The sequence below is a fragment of the Callorhinchus milii genome, unplaced genomic scaffold (assembly GCF_018977255.1).
Source record: "Callorhinchus milii isolate IMCB2004 unplaced genomic scaffold, IMCB_Cmil_1.0 Scaffold3, whole genome shotgun sequence".
Classification (NCBI taxonomy): Eukaryota; Metazoa; Chordata; class Chondrichthyes; order Chimaeriformes; family Callorhinchidae; genus Callorhinchus; species Callorhinchus milii.
This window is the reverse complement of record NW_024704744.1, coordinates 71,964,034-71,983,410: the sequence shown is the minus strand read 5'-3', so window position 1 is coordinate 71,983,410 and position 19,377 is coordinate 71,964,034. Positions and strand designations below refer to the sequence as shown.

The 19,377-nt window shown below is 48.0% G+C and overlaps 1 protein-coding gene across 1 annotated transcript; it reads right to left on the bottom strand.

Moving 5' to 3' along the window:
• Positions 1 to 1,196: 1,196 nt before the first annotated feature.
• On the bottom strand, positions 1,197 to 19,043 carry LOC103179203 (adipocyte plasma membrane associated protein). Its single transcript, XM_007894343.2, is given in 10 exon segments — positions 1,197 to 3,140; positions 3,143 to 3,155; positions 6,401 to 6,593; positions 6,811 to 6,945; positions 8,225 to 8,399; positions 9,235 to 9,351; positions 10,533 to 10,625; positions 14,999 to 15,114; positions 15,611 to 15,727; positions 18,885 to 19,043. Coding segments are annotated over 10 exon segments (1,245 nt in total). The 5' UTR covers positions 18,977 to 19,043; the 3' UTR covers positions 1,197 to 2,946.
• Positions 19,044 to 19,377: the final 334 nt, after the last annotated feature.

The following is a 19,377-nucleotide window of genomic DNA, read 5'->3' as shown; positions in this document are numbered from 1 at the left end:
TCAGTTTCATTTTGTTTTGGTGAACTAACCACTCCAAGTTCATGGGAATATCCACGTGTACCAAGCAAAAGTCCATGGATCTGTCTGGTTTGAATACTCTTAATGATGGTGAAGACAGCCAGCTGAACAAAAAAAGTCCCATGATGATGGGCTTGTCAGTCATTATCAGTCCCCTATATCATTGCAGACCTGTGGGTACCGTATCAGAGTCCACCATAGTATTAACTTAACTCACTTTGCCAAACATGTCACAATACAGTTAGCTTTAACCCGAGGACCACAATCACCACCTCCTCAATTGAAAAGAATGACACAAGTCACTCATGAGTCATCAGGAAATCACATGTTCAACGTCTTCCTAAATGCAATTGTGAGCAACACAACTGAATATAATACAATCGTCCAGACCACAGCACAAACTCTATCTCCATTAGGTGAAGGTGAAAATCTTTAGTCGTAGCTTGCGTCCATACTCCAGGCTGTAGGCCATCCTTTTCAATGAGCACAGGAAATCAAGCAATGCTGCAGTCCAACAAACCCACATTAATAAAAGTTATTGTGGCAACTGGCTCTTTACAAAATAAAAAGGGTCCACACTAGATTTCAAACCATTTTGGGGACTATAATAAAGCCAGTCCAAGCTAAATCTGTCAGAATGTGATTTACCAAATGTAATTAAGTATCCCATCCAACCCTTTCCAGCACAGTATTGTCTCAGGAGTCCTGTAGCTTAGTGGTTTGAGCACTCACATTGCGAGAGACCTGGGTTTGATTCCTGGGCAGGGCGAAACAAAACGTTGAGCAAGTTTCCTTACTCCACACGCCTCTGTTTTCCTAGCAGTAAGTAGTAACCCAGCTGTTAGGCAATTGGCAGTTCGCTTTTCCTGGGGTAATAATCCCTTTTAAAAAAAAATTTGGTCACTTAATCCATGACTGTTTGTGGCATACTGCTGTGCACAATTGGCTACCATGTTATGCCCACAAAATATACAGTCAATCACTTTACAATATATTCTGTGAAGCCTTTAAGACGTCTTGAATATGTGATAAGGCACTACATCAAATGCAAGGATTATATTAATATTAATTATGTTAATAGCCACTGCCTCATTTATGATCTTACTTTTACAATGTTGTCACAATGCAATCCCCTTAAACCCAGTTATACAGGCTTCAAAAGATAACCAACACAGGTACACACTTATTCATTTATTTTTCAGTGCACAGCAAAGCTAGAAATCTCATTCAGTGCAGATTCTCAGAATTTTTATTTTTGAAAACAAACAGAAGAAAGTTAAGCTTTTTTGTGGTCATTAAGGTGAGGGAAATTGAAGGCTGGGCCAGATATGTCACACTGATCTATTCAGACACTCAGTATCCATTACTCCCAAGTTGGAAGGGTAGAAGCAATGTGTTGTACATTACAGTAAAGACAGCACTAACTGTGCAATATGGAGCATTAAATACTACAATAGTGACAATGCCAAATTGACGCACTAGCCAATACTGCGGTCACCATCTGGAACAAAAATCAATGCTTCCAATGCCTGCATATCCTTCTTACCCAGTCAAATACACTAACTTGAGGTTAGGAGAGGGGAAATGAAGTGTGATCTTCACATTTTACCCTTATTCTGACGAGGCAGAGAATGGGTTTAATTCACGGCATTTGTTAACAGGATTCCTTTACTCCTTAAGCGCTCTGGGAGGCTACCCTTCATGAGAACGCTACATAAATGCAAGTTGTTGTTCCAAAAAAAATAGAATCCTATTAATTTTCCTTCTGACCCATGGGAACAACTCTGTAAGTGAAACATATTGGAGGTGAGGTTCCAAGTGCACTCTTTAAAATTTGTGCAACTTGCTTCAAAATTGCACGAGAGGCCCCACCCAATATGATATGCAGCCTCCAGTGGGGCGAGACACAACTAGAAAAAACTCAGCTTCAAATCACTCACTCAGGACTGAGTGCAATCAAAGGGGACTCTACATGTGTGCAGAACTCCCACTGACCAGGACAGCGGACAATTTTATTCTACAATAAAAGATTGAAAAATGTGACATAATTATCACATTGTTAATAAATGCAGTTAGTCAATAATTAACAGCATTGAATTGCCACAAATAAATAAGCTAAGCCCCCCTACCATTAAGTATTGTGGTAATGCAGTGCGTTTGCAGCTTTAACTCACTAAGTGTGATATGTATCACATCATCGTTTTACAGTGTTTAAAGCATCAAGGCTAGTTCAACAAACTTCTTAACCTTTTAACTTTTATTTTCAAGATTTGAAGGTTTGATTTGCACAGTCTGGATTCAGATTGGAGGAATACTCCATTCAGGATGTGGGAATACTGCTCTTAAAGATAATAATTCTTGCATTTGATATGACGTTTTATGTGGATGAGACATCTCAAAGCGCTTCACACTGTAAGTGAATTGTCTGATTTTGTGGGTGGGTGGGTGTCCCTGAATCAGGCACCCAGCAACTAAAACAGCACGGTTTGGATTGATATCACACAGGATTTGTATACTATGTTATAACTACAGTATCAGGATATTGTAATTGTAATACATTACAGCAGATGAGTTTCTCTGTTTCTTATCCATGTCCCAAGGCAGGGAATTGAAATTACAATCGACAGAATCACAAGCCCTTCAGCATATTTGAAGTTATAATCCCTGCAGGGGAACATGGAGCTTTCCAGAGAACACACGCCAATTATTCCTAAACATTCACACGTTTTCAACAGGGATTGGGGTGAGGGGTGGCCAAGCTGAACGGGTTGGGAGGCAGGAATTAAAGAAAGGTCCTTCAGCAAGTCAGGTTCCTCAGCTTTCCAAACGTGCTGCTTCTGCATTTTGCAGATGTTCTCAGCTGGGCTCACCTAGGAATTTTGGGAGGGGGAGGGGGAAGGGAAACACTCTCGTCTCTCTGCAGCGATGTCAAACCTTGTTCAAGTCCAGCCTGCAAAGGAAGGGAGCATGGTAAGAGCCCAGGTAAAGGTACCCTTCGTGTTCGTGGGCCTCGCTGACAGAGGGCACCACAACGCCATGCGGGTCGTGGAGGCTTCGCCGCACGGAGCCATCTTCGTCCAGCTCCAGCACCAGGCCGTACTTGGGCACAAACTTCATGGTCATTCCTGACTGAACAGCTAAAAAAAAGTACAACAAAAATACAGGTGAGGATTTTTTAGCACCATTAAATAAATAAAGCAAAACCAACCCTCTCTCACAGTCAGTCACAATTGAACCTGGTGTAAATGCGAATGCCTGCTGGAAGCAGCAATGGTCACCATTACCAACTGATAGACATCAAATATATAACAGGATTCTCTTTAAAACACAAAGGGTTTGGAAGAATTAAGCTTTGCAACTCCCCAGCTTTGACAAGAATTCAAGCACCTGCCCTGGCTTTTGTTGCAGCCCTCTTCACCGAAAAGGAAATGTCTCGCAGAATAATTTGAGATGACGTCAATGCTGATTTTGAGGCAGATGCAGCAGCCAGCACAACATGAAACACGAGACTCCATGTCCACCGGAACCACAAGACACGTGGGCCCTAAATTACTGACTACCTTGATCATCTCATCCATTTGCTCCAATTCACTAACTCCGGCACCAACAGAACTTATTTGGAATGCTGTAGCTCAGTTGTCAGAGCACTCGCCTTGCAAGGGAGAGAGTTGGGTTCGATTTCCGGGAGAGCAAAACGCTGGGCAAGTTTCCTTACTCCACCCGCCACGGTTTACCCAGTAGTAAGTAGGAAACCGGTTGTTAGTCGATTGGCAGATCGCTTTTCTGGATGTAATAATACCGTCAAAAAAATTATTATAAATGGGTTACTTCAATCAACAACTGTTTGTGGGACACTGCTGTGCGCAAATGTCTGACGCATTTCACCCACAATGCGATTTGAGATGCCTCGAAGACATGATAAGGCTCTGTATCAAATACAAGGATTATTATCATCTCAGGCAATCTCTCCAATTCAATAATTACAGCACCAACAGATCTTATTTGAGCTCCAATTTCAATGAAATTTGTTATCAAATAAGTAATATCAGAATGCATTTTTTCCTTCAACCTCTTTCCTCCCTTACCCAATGTTAGCTTGCCTAATGTTATAGCGCTCTCACCTCTAGAGTCAAAAGCTGTTGGGCTCACGCTCTGTTGGGATTTTGAGCTCATGGACCAGGCTAACATTCCAGTTTAGTGGCGTGGGAGCACTGCATTATTGGCAGTGTCATCCTCAGGATCCTACCTTTCACACCACTTCGTCGCAGCAAACGGCTTCTCCTCCAGCCCCTGCACTGTCTCGTTCGGTGTCCCTCAGGGCTCTGTCCTCGGTCCCCTCCTCTTCACCCTCTACATGCTCCCCCTTGGTGACATCATCCGCAAACATGGGGTTAACTTCCACATATATGCGGATGACACCCAACTCTACCTTTCCTCCTCTACCCTCAACTCCACGACCACCGATGTCCTGGCAGTCTCTGGACGAGAGACAACTTTCTTCAGCTCAACGCACGTAAAACTGAGGCCCTCCTGATTGGCTCACGTCAGCGCTTCCGCACCTCAGGCGCTGACAGCATCAGCATCCAAGGCTGCACTCTCCACCTCTCAAAGCCAGTCAGGAACCTCGGGGTTCTGTTCGACCCTGAGCTGTCCTTTCTTCCTCATATCCGCGCCATAACTGGCACCGCCTTCCATCACCTCCGGAATGTCGCCAGACTACGGCACTACCTCACCCCTCACGCTGCTGAAACTCTGGTCCACGCTTTATCACCTCAAGGCTGGACTATGGGAACTCTCTCCTCGCCGGCCTTCCCGGCACCTCCCTCCACAAGCTGCAGGTCATTCAGAACTCTGCAGCTCGTGTACTGTCCCACACCAGGCTTCGACCACATCACTCCCACCCTCGCTCGCCTCCACTGGCTCCCCATCCCCCAGAGGATCGAATTCAAGATCCTCATCCTCACCTACAAGGCCATTCACGGCCTTGCTCCCTCCTACCTCTCCGACCTACATACCTACATACCTGTCCGTACCCTCCGTTCTGCTCCACATCCCCCACCCTAACATCGGTGGCCGGGCCTTCAGCCTCTCGGCTCTGGAACTCTATCCCCCAGTGCCTTCGCCTTGCTTCCTCCCTTTCCTCCTTCAAGGCCGGTCTCATGACCTTTCTCTTTGACCGTGCCTTCAGCTCCCCTCTCGACTCTCTACCCTCTCCCTTCCCTCACCCTGACCATTTCCCCCCTGCTCGGGTCCTGACCCAACTGTACAGCGCCTTGGGACGTCCTCCCGACGTGAAAGGCGCTCTATAAATGGAATCTTGTTGTTGTTTTTGTGGTACTGGCATCCTGACCGACTGCCTGTCCGACATCAAGTCCTGGATGAGGACAACTTTCTCCAACTCAACGTCAGCAAGACCGAGGCCCTACTGATTGGCTCGCACCAGCACCTCCTCGGGCGCTGGCAGCATCAGCATCCATAACTGCACACTCCACCTCACTAAGCCAGTCAGGAACCTGGGTGTCTTGTTTGACCCTGAACTGTCCTTTCTCCCCCACATCCATGCCATGACCGGCATTGCCTACCACCACGTCTGCAATATTGCCAGACTCCGCCGCTGCCTCAACCCTCAGGCTGCCGAAACCCTCACCCATGTATTCGTCACCTCAAGGCTCGATTATGGAAACTCCCTCCTCATCGGCCTTCCCAACTCTTCCCTTCACAAGCTGCAGATCATCCAAAACTCTGCAGCTCGTGTAGTCTCACGCACCAGGCTCCGCGACCCCATCACTCCCACCCTCACCCGACTCCACAGGCTCCCCATCCCCCAGAGGATCGAGTTCAAGATCCTCATCCTCACCTTTTAGGCCATCCATGGCCTTGCCCCCTCCTACCTCTCTGACCTGCTGATTCGCTACTAACCTACCCATTCCCTCCATTCATCGGGCTCCGGCCTGCTCCATGTCTCCCGCCCGACCATCGGTGGCCGGGCTTTCAGCCTCTCTGCCCCCACACTCTGGAACTCTATCCCACGATCCCTTCGCCTCGCTTCCTTCCTTGCATCCTTCAAGGCCGGTCTCAAGACCTTTCTCTTCAACCGTGCCTTTGGTCTCCCTCCCACCTCTCTGCCTTCTCTCACCCCTACACCACCCCTCCCCCGTGCTCGGGCCCCGACACCTGACTGTTCAGCGCTTTGGGATGTCCTCCCAACGTGAAAGGCGCTCTATAAATGTAATTTTGTTGTTTGTTATTGTTGTAAAGCTGCTACTTTAAGTTTTGTTTTTGTAGGGAAGTACATGTCCCAAAAGCCCTCTTTGTTAAATAAAAACGTTAAGGTGACTATTAATCTGCAGAAGAGGAGAAGTTTGATCAGTGCATTGCCTACCTTAAAAATCAGTTTCTTAAGCCATGGTCGTGGAGCAAGGAAATCCACCATAGAAAAGCCAGGATTCGGGCGAAGAATTGCCATACCCACCCAATAGCCTCCAGAGCTGCTCGGCCGAATATTGTCAGGAAAGCCAGGCAAATTGTCAAAAAATATGTCCTGGCCACCCTTCCTCAATCCCGAGGTATGATACCTGGAAAATATGTGGAATTTAGATGTCAAGATTCACTCTCACTGATGTACAACTGCATTGCAGTGTGTACTGTGTACAGAATGCCCTGTAGTCACTCAACAATCTTACTTCAACAGCACCTTAAACTGAGATTATGTTGTACCTGACCATGTGACCTACATGCACTGGATTCATTTTGATACATGCAGTCATCATATCAGCTGTTTTTTGCCCACACCTTCTAATTCTGGCCATGGTCGTCTCCGAAATCAACAAGTAGTCCTCGGCTGGAGAAAGCTGGACTCCATTTGCGAACCTCAGATCATCCATGAGCACCTCCAATTGTTTGGTCAATGTATCATATTCGATCAACCTGCAGTAAAAACAGGGCTCAATTAGACCAGGAGGGTGCAGTGTTGATAAGAGCAGCTGTTAAGTGCTGAATGTGTGATATCCGGCTCCATCACTGTGGGAAACTAATGGTGCAGAGCAGAACTCGTATACATTCACCTCCAAACAGCCTTGGAGAGCTGGGAAAGAAGAGAAGGCTGGAGCAGTTCAGACTGTAAACTTTTCCACATAAGTGGCAGGTCACTAAAGGCAAAGTCAGCCATTCCCCTCCCTTTCAGTGAAGAGGATAATCCCATTGCCCAGAATCCCAGTGTGGCTCAATTGGTAGGAGATTGGTCTCACCACTGAGTCAGAAGGTTGTGGGTTCAAGGCCCACATCGGGACCTTGAACTACTATAATCTAGGCTGACACTCAAATAATAATAATTATTGCATTTGATATAGCGCCTTATTACGTTGTTGAGATGTCTCAAAGCACTTCACAGAATATATTGTGAAGTAGTTTGATTGTGTATTTTATGGGTGAAACGCAGCAGCCAATTGCACACAGCTGTGTCCCTCAAACAGTGGTGGATTGAGTTACCAAATTATTTTTTTTAAAAAACGATGCTTGGCATGTGTTGCATTGTTAGAGATGCCGTCCTTCGGATGAGACATTAAACCAAGGTCCCATCTGCCTGTTCAGGTGGATGTTAATGATCCCATTGCACTATTCGAAAAGAGAAGAGAGTTTCTCCCGGCGTCCTCACTAACAACTTCCATTTATATAGTGCCCCTCATGCATCTCAGAGAGCTTAAATCCGCCAGACAAAAATGGTTATTCACTTCATGACTGTTTGTGGGACACTACTGTGTGCAAATTGTTTGCCTTATTCACATACAAAATACAGTCACTACACTTGATTATAAATGCTGCAAAGCGCTTGAGACATTCTCCCAACATGAAAGACACTGCATCAAACGTAAGTATTATTATTTTCACAGCTAGAAACAAGCAGCTCATTACAGCTGAAGCCACCAGACTGAAATTCTAGACAAGCCCGAGTTGAAATGAGAAGTTAAAAGTCTTTCTGCTTTGTGACTAGGTAATTAAAGGCACGCGTTTCCAGTGGCTCTGTCAATTGACCAGTGAATTGTGGCTAAAAATAAAAATCTCAGAGGAGCTGAGATTCAACCCCACCTCAAGTGGGAGAGGGGGGGCGGGGGGCTGGACTCACCACATCTCAGGAGACAGCAGTCTCCCACGACTCAACATCAAGAAAATTTGAAATAGAACAAGTTTCTGAAGCATCCATTCTCACCGTCCGTCAGCCGTTCCCTCCATCACCAGGTAGCGGTTGTCTCTTCTCTGCCATTTGCTGCTGGAATCTGTGAAGTAGATCATTCTTCCATCACGAGTTACGGTGAGATCGTTCACAAAAGCCATCCTCCGGCCCTTAATGACCTTCTGGGTAGAGACCAGCATCTCCACTTCACCTGAAAGTATTCACCCACACAAATGAACCTTTGTAATAGCCGCCAGGTGTCAGCCTGGCCCAGCTGGTTGCACTCTCACCTCAGAGTCAGGTGAAACCAAAAGTCTAGGCTGACACTGCAATACAATGTTGTGGGAGCACTACATTGTCAGAGGTGCATTCCTTCATATAAGATGTTAAACCAAGATCCTGTCTGTTTAGTTGGACGTTAAAGATCCCATGACTCTATTTGAAAACAGAAGGGAGCTTTTCCTAGCGTCCTGGACAACAATCGCCAGAATTAAATCGGTCATTTACTTCCTGGCTGTCTGTGAGAGAATTTGCTGGGCACAAATTGGCTTTCACACACAAAGTGTCTGCTGCATTTGCCTATAAATACAGCCATGACCATAGTCTTAACTCACTGGTTTGCTTTTTTTAAAAAAAAAATCACTGTAGCAACTTGGGAGCTGCTGTATGGCTGAGCAGCAAAATACTGGAGTCAAGGTTTTCAAATTAAAAGCCTCAACAACGTATGGCCGTAGTTCAGCTGAATTATCTAAGATAGCGATTTAATTTACGCTAGACTGTGGCACTGAATAAAACAGATTCAATCGGAACTACTCAAAGGACAATATAAGTCATTAATGTTTTTGTAATAAAGGGGAAAATATAAGGATAACATGAGAAGGGATTAGGAATCATCCCATAGTATTTTATGATGTTCACCTGAGTAGGCAAAAGGGGCCCTCAGTTTGATGTCTCATCTAAAGAACGGCACCTCATACAATGCAACACTCCCTTATAGTGGAGTGACAGTCTAAGTTGGTTGAGTGTTGATTAATGATGCACTTTACCTGTGAGTGGATTAACCTTAAATATCCCATAATAAGCATCAGCAACATAGAGGGTCCCATTGGGGCCGACCCGAATACCCAGAGGTCTTCCGCAGGTTGGTTCATCTTCTCTTGTACCTAAATAGAAGGTGACAGAGTGGAACACAAACACTCTCCGGGTCATATCATAGAATAGTCATACTGCACCATTTATGTTCACTGATCCAACAAGGGTTTAACCCCAGTGATTGTTTAAGGTGAAGAGTTTCAATAGAGGAAAGGACAACCAGTGGATTTATAGCCTTCAGCTTAATTGGTCAGATCAGGAGAGTCGTACTCTTTCAATTGTCAGATACAGAATCTCTCAAACTCTTCAATTCGAACATGAAAGTCAATTAAAACCTTTATATTTTTTGTCAGCTGGGTGCCCGACACAAGCGGAAACCCATCACTATGTGTCTCGAGCCTCCTCCCTTGGTGTCCACCACATACCAACAACAACAAATTACATTTGTATAGCACTTTCACATTGGGAGGACATCCCAAGGCGCTGGACAGTCAACAATTTGGACCTGAGCTGGGTGTTGGGATTAGGAGAGGTGGAGAACAGAGAGTGGGGGTAGGAGGGTGAAAGTGAGGGTAAGAGGTCCCAAATCAAAAAAATAGTAAATCTTTTGTTTGCAATGGCAAATCCCAAATGGAAAAAACATCTTTCCAGCCCCAACTCACACAGAGCAGCAAGTCTACAGGCCAATTTAATGCAAAGTAGGGAAAAAAAGTATAGCGCCTTCTCATGTCAAATACCTCCAAGCATTTTAGAAGCAGAAGCAGTTGGAATAAAATAAATACACCAGTTCACTTTCCCACTGGTCATGGGGATGAATGTGTGTAGCACTTGGCCATACAGTCTGGAGTGTTACAGTTACTGAATCTCGGTCTGAGATCTTGGCTCATCAGTCTGTGGGACATTGCCTTGCACCAACTTGATGCTGCATTCATCCGCAAACACAGAGTCGATCTGCACTTTACAGTATATCCTATGAAGCACTTTGGGACATTCTTCTGATGTGGAAGGCGCTATACCAAATGCAAGGATTATAATTTTATTGCAATTTAAAACTGGATGGGAACAAAATAGAGAAGAAAAAATGTAAGAGCCTGCACATTAACATTGTGTTAATAGATGCTGCGATGTGGGCGACAGGCCTGCCCGAGCTTGCACTGTTTGATACAATAACTAATCTTAAACCATCTTGAGAAATGCATTCTTTCTTCTTTCAGAGGCTTTGTGAAATGTCGTTTGTTATGTAATATCTTACCACAAGGCAGCTTGCCTATCCTCGCCACAGAGTAGATCTGCCCATCTTGGATTTTCAGAATCTGGCCATCGGCCGTGCCAGTGAACATCACATCTGCAGAGATCCACACAAAAGGGTTACTCACCAACAAATGGCTTTGATCTCCATGGATCAATGGTTGAAAACTAATGAGACCTGGAAGTCAAACTCAACATTGTCTGTCACAGAAATTGCAACTTCATTTATTGTACTCAGACACATCCCTCTGATGTTCGATGACTGCACAAAGCTGCTTCTAGATACCAGTGAAATTACAATGAATGGCAATAGGATGAATGTCTCCACTGTTGGCTAGCTGCAAAGCTTCTATATGGATTTAGATGTTCTTAACCAGGCCCTGTTGGGTGTGGGCATCAAACACAAAACTGCCCAACATTTAGCAATGTTTCAGATGGGCCCACAGAATGACTAGGTGGGAAATAGCAAAATGTCATGCTAACACTGCAAGGGTCCTCTTCTGAGGTTGGAGTTGACACTAATCTAGTGAAGGGAGTGTAACCTTTTCTTTACTGCCCCTATCCTCAATGTTGCTAAAGAGTCGAAGTATCTTTCCCCCCCACCAGCCAACTGCTCAATGAAGGCAGTGAATGCACACAGTGCAAATGCTCTATCACCCAGCACTGCCTCACCTTGACAAGCACAAAAGAGCACGAGAGCAGTATAACCTCCCCCATCAAATAAAGTTAGCCTGGGGGGGGGGGAGATGTGGGAGAAAGGTTGTGTAAAATAATTATGCAGAGAAGGCAGTTTAGAAATACAAAGCAAACCTTGAAGAAAAGAGAAGTTCTCAAACAATGTTGCTGCAATAAATGTCAAAATAAATCCTAAAATCTAATTCTATGACAAGCTGACAGTAATTTCGAAACTTAGCAGCTTATAGGAAAAAAATGTTGATTTCACTATAGAATTTGCTGGACGTGATCTAACATGAGACATTCAGTTTAATCCATGCTGCATCATCAGGTTCCATCCTACCTCTGCCCAAATGGGACACTAATGTTTGGACAGTGATTAAAATAACACACAGCTTTTAACGCGACAGTGTACTTACCCAATACTAATATTTATTGGGTAAATACAATAAATATTGTATCCACTTGACAGACAGTTTCTAACAAAAATGTTACACAACAATTCTTTAGAAACTAGGTTTCCATAATCTGCAAAACCACGGAGGGCGAGTTTCTCCACCTTTTCTTCTCGGGCTCTGATCTGGAAACAGGTCTGCAATGAATCAGCCCCTCCCCAGCAACAGAGTCCAGTGATAACTTGATGGTCGGACTCCGTAACATCCCAACCTGCCTTATAGCAGAACCGCAATGGCCAGTCAGCATTGTGTATCAATTCCCATGCGCCAGCTGGCTCACAGGGTAGAACATAGCCAACTTCCAGGTTGCAGACAACATCACTTCCTATGTGCTATGTATGCATTGCTGGTAAGGGGTCAGCTTTGGGGATAAGTAAATATCAGGGACCACCCCTAATGTTCTAAAAGTCTCCCTACATTATAACAGAGCTCTATTGAAAACGAACTCACTGAGAAAGCACAAGCACTCTTGTAAATGAGATTCAATATGGTAAATATTGTGATTTTTGCACATTTTAATGATATCAAATTATATTCATTATCAATCTCATGTATTATAAGTAGATGAAATAATATTAATCCTTGCATTTAATATAGCACTTTGAATGTCAGAAGGACTTCACAAGAGGATATAGAGTGAAATGGTAGTGGTTGTGTATTTTGTAGGCAAACATGGCAGCCAATTTGTACACAACAAATTTCCACAGCAATGTCCCACAACAGTCATGAAGTGAAACAGGGCATATCATTACCATCAATGCACAATGGTACTTGTTCAATGGAGACCCACAGATTATCAATCGCACAATCACCATGTTAATGTATTTACAACATTCTCATCTATTAAATCCTCTAAAAAAACTCTGCATCAGTGTCCATCATCTAATCTTTTTTTATAATAAAGAGGGCAGTGGAATGATTTACAAAATACAGGTTGTGGAAAGTTCAAAAAGAAAAGGGAGATTCTCCCAGTGTCCTGGCCAACAATCTCTCAAACAAAACAGATCATTCACTTCATGGCTGTTTGTGGGACATTGCTGTGCAGAAATTGGCTTCCACATTCAGCCACAAAAAAATACAACGCTTTGAAGCACTTTGAGACGTCTTCCAACCCAGAAGACAGTATGCAAAGATTATTATTATGCTGAAAGCAGCAAAGAAGCACTTGGAAAAGGAAAAATGACAAAGGACATGACCATCCAAATAACTACTCACTGTATCCACTGGCAACCGCTCAAAAACTTGCAAGTACACTAAAAGTATCTAGAAAACGGATTAGGTAATCTAGGGAACAGTAGACAAGGCATTTATCCAGAATTAATTTAAAGTGATATCTCTGTCACGAAGGTCATATAGCACAGGATTCTGTTTCCTCAGAGGCAGTTTGGCTGCAATTATTCTGTCAACATTCATCATTGCTGAATCTTCCACAGCTGAAGCGAACAAGCAGAAAGGAAGCGGGTGGAAAGCAAGTGTCCTTTTGTGATGCCTTCATGCGCATAGAGCAGTGTGCCCGACCGCACTGACCGGTTATCACCTCATGCACGCTTTCATTACGTCAAGGCTTGACTATACAGACTTCTTGCTTGTCGGCCTCCCCAACTCCTCCCTCCATAGGCTGCAGATCATCCAGAACTCTGCAGCCCATGTCCTCTCCCGCATCAGGCTCCGTGACTCTATGACCCCCATCCTCACCTGACTCCACTGCCTTCCCATCACACAGAGGATACAGTTCAAGATCCCGGTCCTCACCTTCAAAGCCCTCCACGGTCTTGCTCCCCCCCTACCATCATGCTCATTCCCTCTGCTCAGCCTATTTTGCGACCCCCGCCTCACTCGCCCCACTATTGGCAGGAGGGGCTTCTGCCACTCTGCCCCCATCCTCTGGAACTCCATCCCACAGTACCTCCACCTCGCCTCTTCCCTCGCCACCTTCAAGGCTCATCTCAAGACCCGCCTCTTCGACCGTGCTTTCAATCACCCTGCTTACCCGCCTGCCCTTCACCCTCCCCGATCCCCAACCCGGCCCGGCTCCGAAACTCTGACTGTCCAGCGCCTTGGGACATCCTCCCGACGTGGAAGGCGCTATACAAATGTAAGTTTATTGTTGTTATCACAGTCACATTGTGTGTGGGGGGTGGGAGGGGATTAGAATGTTATGAACCGCCAACTATTTCCTTATAACAATGCTTTACTGCAGTAACACAACATTATACAATACATTTCACATTTAAATAGCACCTTTCGTGCCAGGAGAACGTTTCAAACACTTTGCACTGCTGGCTGGACATCCAACAACAACAAAATTACATTTGTATAGTGCCTTTCACGTCAGGAGGACGTCCCAACGTGCTTCACAATCAGTGTTTCAGACCCGAGCTGAGGGGAGAGTGGTGGGCGGGGGGAAGAAAGGTGTCAAAGGCACGGTTGAACAGGAGGGTCTTGAGACGGGTCTTGAAGGAGGCAAGGGAGGGGGCGAGGCTGAGGTACTGCAGGATGGATTTCCAGAGGGTGGGGGCGGAGTAGCTGAGGGCCCACCCTCCAACGGTGGCATGGGCGAGATGCAGGACGTGAAGCAGGCCGGAGCCCGCTGAACGGAGGGAGCGGACAGGTTGGTAGGGGGTTAGGAAGTCACAGAGGTAGGGGGGAGCAAGGTCATGAAGGGCTTTGAAGATGAGGACCAGGATCCTGAACTGTATCCTCTGTGCGATGGGAAGCTAATGGAGTTGAGTGAAGATGGGGGTGATTGGGTCACTGAGCCTGGTGCGGGAAAGGACACGGGCTGCAAAGTTCTGGAAGATCTGCAGTCTATGGAGGGAGGAGTTGGGGAGGCCAACAAGTAGAGAGTTTGCATAGTCAAGCCTGGATGTCGTGAATATGTGTATGAGGGTCTCGGCAGCCCGTGGTGTGAGACAGTGGCAGGATTCAAGCCGGGATGGAGGATCTCTGGGGGGTGGTAGGGGGGAGTGGTATGAGACCAAAAGCATGAACAAAGGTGAGCTCTGAGGTGAGCTTTGAAAGTGGGAGGGAGGGGGTGAGATGGAGAGACACTGAGACGGAGCTTCAGTGAACAGGGCAGAGTGGCTGAACGCTTGCCAGCCGATGGTGGGCCGGATAGGACAGGGGACATGGAACAGGCTGGTGCTCGCTGAGTATTGTCAAGCAAAACTGCTTCCTGGTCTTGTGCAACAGAACTTGTACAGCGTGTTTCAGAATTGCCACATACCAGTACCTGGAATTTCTCAAGGTTAAAATTCCAAACAAACACAGACATTACAATTGAAAATAATTTTCCTCCCAAATCCCTGTACTGCACAAGAGCCCCTGACCGAGTCCTTACCTCCAAAGTGTGCAATAGATTCTGGTCCAACCAGCTGGCCTTCAAAAAGACGCTCTGATTCCCTTAGCTTAAGGTTTGGTTCCAAAGCCCCAGTCAACAGTGGAGGTTCTTTGTAGCTGCAAAAACAAACATGGGGATCATAATGTAAAATAATAATAACCCTTACATTTCATATAGGCCTTTCACATCTTAAGGATGTGTCAAAGCACCTCACAGGATATACTGTATATTGTATAAGCGATGGCAGCAACCAACTCACGCAAAATAATGTCTCACAGCCATGACTGATTTTATTGGGGGGGGTGGGGGGGTGTTGTCCAGGAAACCAGGAGAAACTCCATCTCCTTTTGAAAAACTCCTCAGGATCTTTAACGTCCACCTGAACAGACTGAATGGATCCCAGTTTAACAACTCGCCCAATGTCTCATTGGTTTGAAGAGCATGTGTGCTTTGCAGCAGGGGGTCACTGCAGTACAAGTACGAGCAAAAAAAAAAAACTGATTTTCTCCTCCCTACTTCAGGGAGTCCCAAACCTGGGACGTGGCTCAACCGCACATCAGGGATTTACTTGAACAGTTACCGCAGTCATACCCAAAACAATGACAGGGTTACCTGAGAGGCAGAGGGTTTATCGGACACTGCAGAAGCAGGGATGCCCCCAGAAACGGCGTCAGAATGGTCACAGCCAAAGTGGTCAGAGTTATTCGGAACACCTTCCCACTATCAGTACTAAAAGAGAAACATATTCAGCAACAGTAAGTCATTGTACATAATGGGGGAAGGGAGAAAATTCCTTACAACATTAAATTCACAAGTAACATTCTAGTGAAAGCATCAGATTAAGGAAGAAGGCTTGACAACACAGAAAATAATTGTGTACTTGTAAAGCAAATTACTAACTGCAGCAAAACCAAAAACATCTCTAAAATCTCATGATTCTGCAGATAATGTCAGGCTGGCTTAGCTGATAAAGCTTTTGCTTCAGAGTCTGAGGTTCATGACTTCAAACACAACCGTTTTATCAGGAAGGGTGGTTGAGGCAGGATGCACCCCAACACAGAGAGAGCCTGACACACGCAGAGCTCCACATTCGCCGACAGCGAGAGCTTGATACACCCCAACTCACATACAGCCCAACAACGCAATAACAAATTACATTTATATAGCGCCTTTCATGTTGGGAGGATGTCCCAAGGCGCTGGACAGGCAGGGATTGGGATGCAAGCTGGGGGTTGGGATCAGGAGGTATGGAAGGCAAGGAGGGTAGGGATAGAAGGATGACCGAAGGCGCAATAGAAGAGGAGCGTCTTGAAACGGGCCTTGAAGGAAGCAAGGGAGGAAGCGAAGGTACTGTGGGATGAAATTATAAATGGTGGGTCCCGAGAGGCTGAAATGGATGCCCCCAGTGATGATGCAGCGGGCTGGGCGGGGGACATGGAGCATGCCAGAACCCGCTGAGCGGAGGGAATGGACAGGTCTATATGCAACAACAACAACAATATTTGTATAGCGCCTTTCAGGTCGGGAGGACGTCCCAAGGCGCTGAACATTGGATAGCATTTCAGACCCGAGCTGGGGTCAGGGGGGGGAGAAGGGAGGGGAAAGGGGGGTGACCGATGGCATGGTCGAAGAGGAGGGTTTCGAGGGGGGACCTGAAGAAGGCCAAGAAGGGGGCGAAGCGGAGTGATTGCAGTTAGCAGATTACAGAGGTAGGGAGGAGCGAGGCCGTCAAGGGCTTTGAAGGTGAGCATCAGGATTCATCCTCTGGGGGAATGGGGAGCCAGTGGAGCCGGGAGAGGGTAGGGGTGATAGTCAATACACCCCAACACACACACACACTGAGCCCCATACACCCCGACACACACACACACACACACACTGAGCCCCATACACCCCAACACACACACACACTGAGCCCCATACACCCCAACACACACACACACTGAGCCCCATACACCCCAACACACACACACACACTGAGCCCCACACACCCCAACACACACACACACTGAGCCCCATACACCCCGACACACACCCCAACACATACACTGAGCCCCATACACACACACACTGAGCCCCATACACCCCGACACACACCCCAACACACACACTGAGCCCCATACACCCCAACACACACACACACACACACACAAAGAGCCCCATACACCCCCCCCCCCACACACACACACACACACTGAGCCCCATACACCCCAACACACACACACACACACTGAGCCCCATACACCCCAACACACACACACACACACTGAGCCCCATACACCCCAACACACACACACTGAGCCCCATACACCCCAACACACACATACACACACACAGAGCCCCATACACCCCAACACACACACACACACACACACAGCCCCACACACACAACACACACACACACACAGCCCCACACACCCCAACACACACACTGAGCCCCTCATACACACACACACTGAGCCCCACACACCCCAACACACACACACACACACAGAGCCCCACACACCCCAACACACACACACACACACAGAGCCCCACACACCCCAACACACACACACACAGAGCCCCACACACCCCAACACACACCCCAACACACACACACACAGAGCCCCACACACCCCAACACACACACACACACACACACACAGCCCCACACACCCCAACACACACACACACACACTGAGCCCCATACACCCCGACACACACCCCAACACACACACTGAGCCCCATACACCCCAACACACACACACACACACACAAAGAGCCCCATACACCCCGACACACACACACACACACACAGCCCCAAACACCCCAACACACACACACACACACTGAGCCCCACACACCCCGACACACACACACACACACACTGAGCCCCATACACCCCAACACACACACACACACACACAAAGAGCCCCATACACCCCGACACACACACACACACACACAGAGCCCCACACACCCCAACACACACACACACACACACAGAGCCCCACACACACACACACACACACTGAGGCCACCAACACACACACACACACACACAGAGGCCACCAACACACACACACACACACTGACCCACACACACACACACACACACACACACACTGACCCACACACACCCCAACACACACACACACCCACACACCCCGACACACACACACAGCGTTACACTGACCCACACACACCCCGACACACACACACACAGCGTTACACTGACCCACACACACCCCGACACACACACACACACACACTGAGCCCCACACACCCCAACACACACACACACACACTGACCCACACACACCCCGACACACACACACACACTGAGCCCCACACACCCCAACACACACACACACACTGAGCCCCACACACCCCAACACACACACACACACTGAGCCCCACACACCCCAACACACACACACACACACTGAGCCCCACACACCCCAACACACACACACACACACTGAGCCCCATACACCCCAACACACACACACACAGAGCCCCACACACCCCAACACACACACACACCCCGACACGCAGTGAGCACTGAGGAAGAGGTTCTCAGAACCGCATTGACTTTGTGCAGCAACAAAACAAACCACCATTCACCGACAGAGCACAGCGGCCTATACACAGCCCGAGCCCCTGTACACACAGCCCGAGCCCCTGTACACACAGCCCGAGCCCCTGTACACACAGCCCGAGCCCCTGTACACAGCCCGAGCCCCTGTACACAGCCCGAGCCCCTGTACACACAGCCCGAGCCCCTGTACACAGCCCGAGCCCCTGTACACAGCCCGAGCCCCTGTACACACAGCCCGAGCCCCTGTACACAGCCCGAGCCCCTGGCGGCCGGGCCGGGCCGGGGCGGGCGCTGCTCGTGTACCTGCCGTGTTTGCTCTCGGTGTCTGGAGTCTCGTCGTTGATGACCCGGGGCTGGTCCAGGCGGCGGTGCCGCAGCCCCTCCACCTCGTTCATCCCCAACCGGCACTCGCTCTCACTGACTGCCCTCCTGACAGCCCCGCCCCCTGCCCACAGCCCCGCCCCCTGCTCACAGCCCCGCCCCCTGCTCACAGCCCCGCCCCCTGCTCACAGCCCCGCCCCCTGCCCACAGCCCCGCCCCCTGCTCACAGCCCCGCCCCCTGCTCACAGCCCCGCCCCCTGCTCACAGCCCCGCCCCCTGCCCACAGCCCCGCCCCCTGCTCACAGCCCCGCCCCTGCTCACAGCCCCGCCCCCTGCTCACAACCCCGCCCCCTGCTCACAGCCCCGCCCCTGACAGCCCCGCCCCCTGCTCACAGCCCCGCCCCTGCTCACAGCCCCGCCCCCTGCTCACAGCCCCGCCCCCTGCTCACAGCCCCGCCCCCTGCTCACAGCCCCG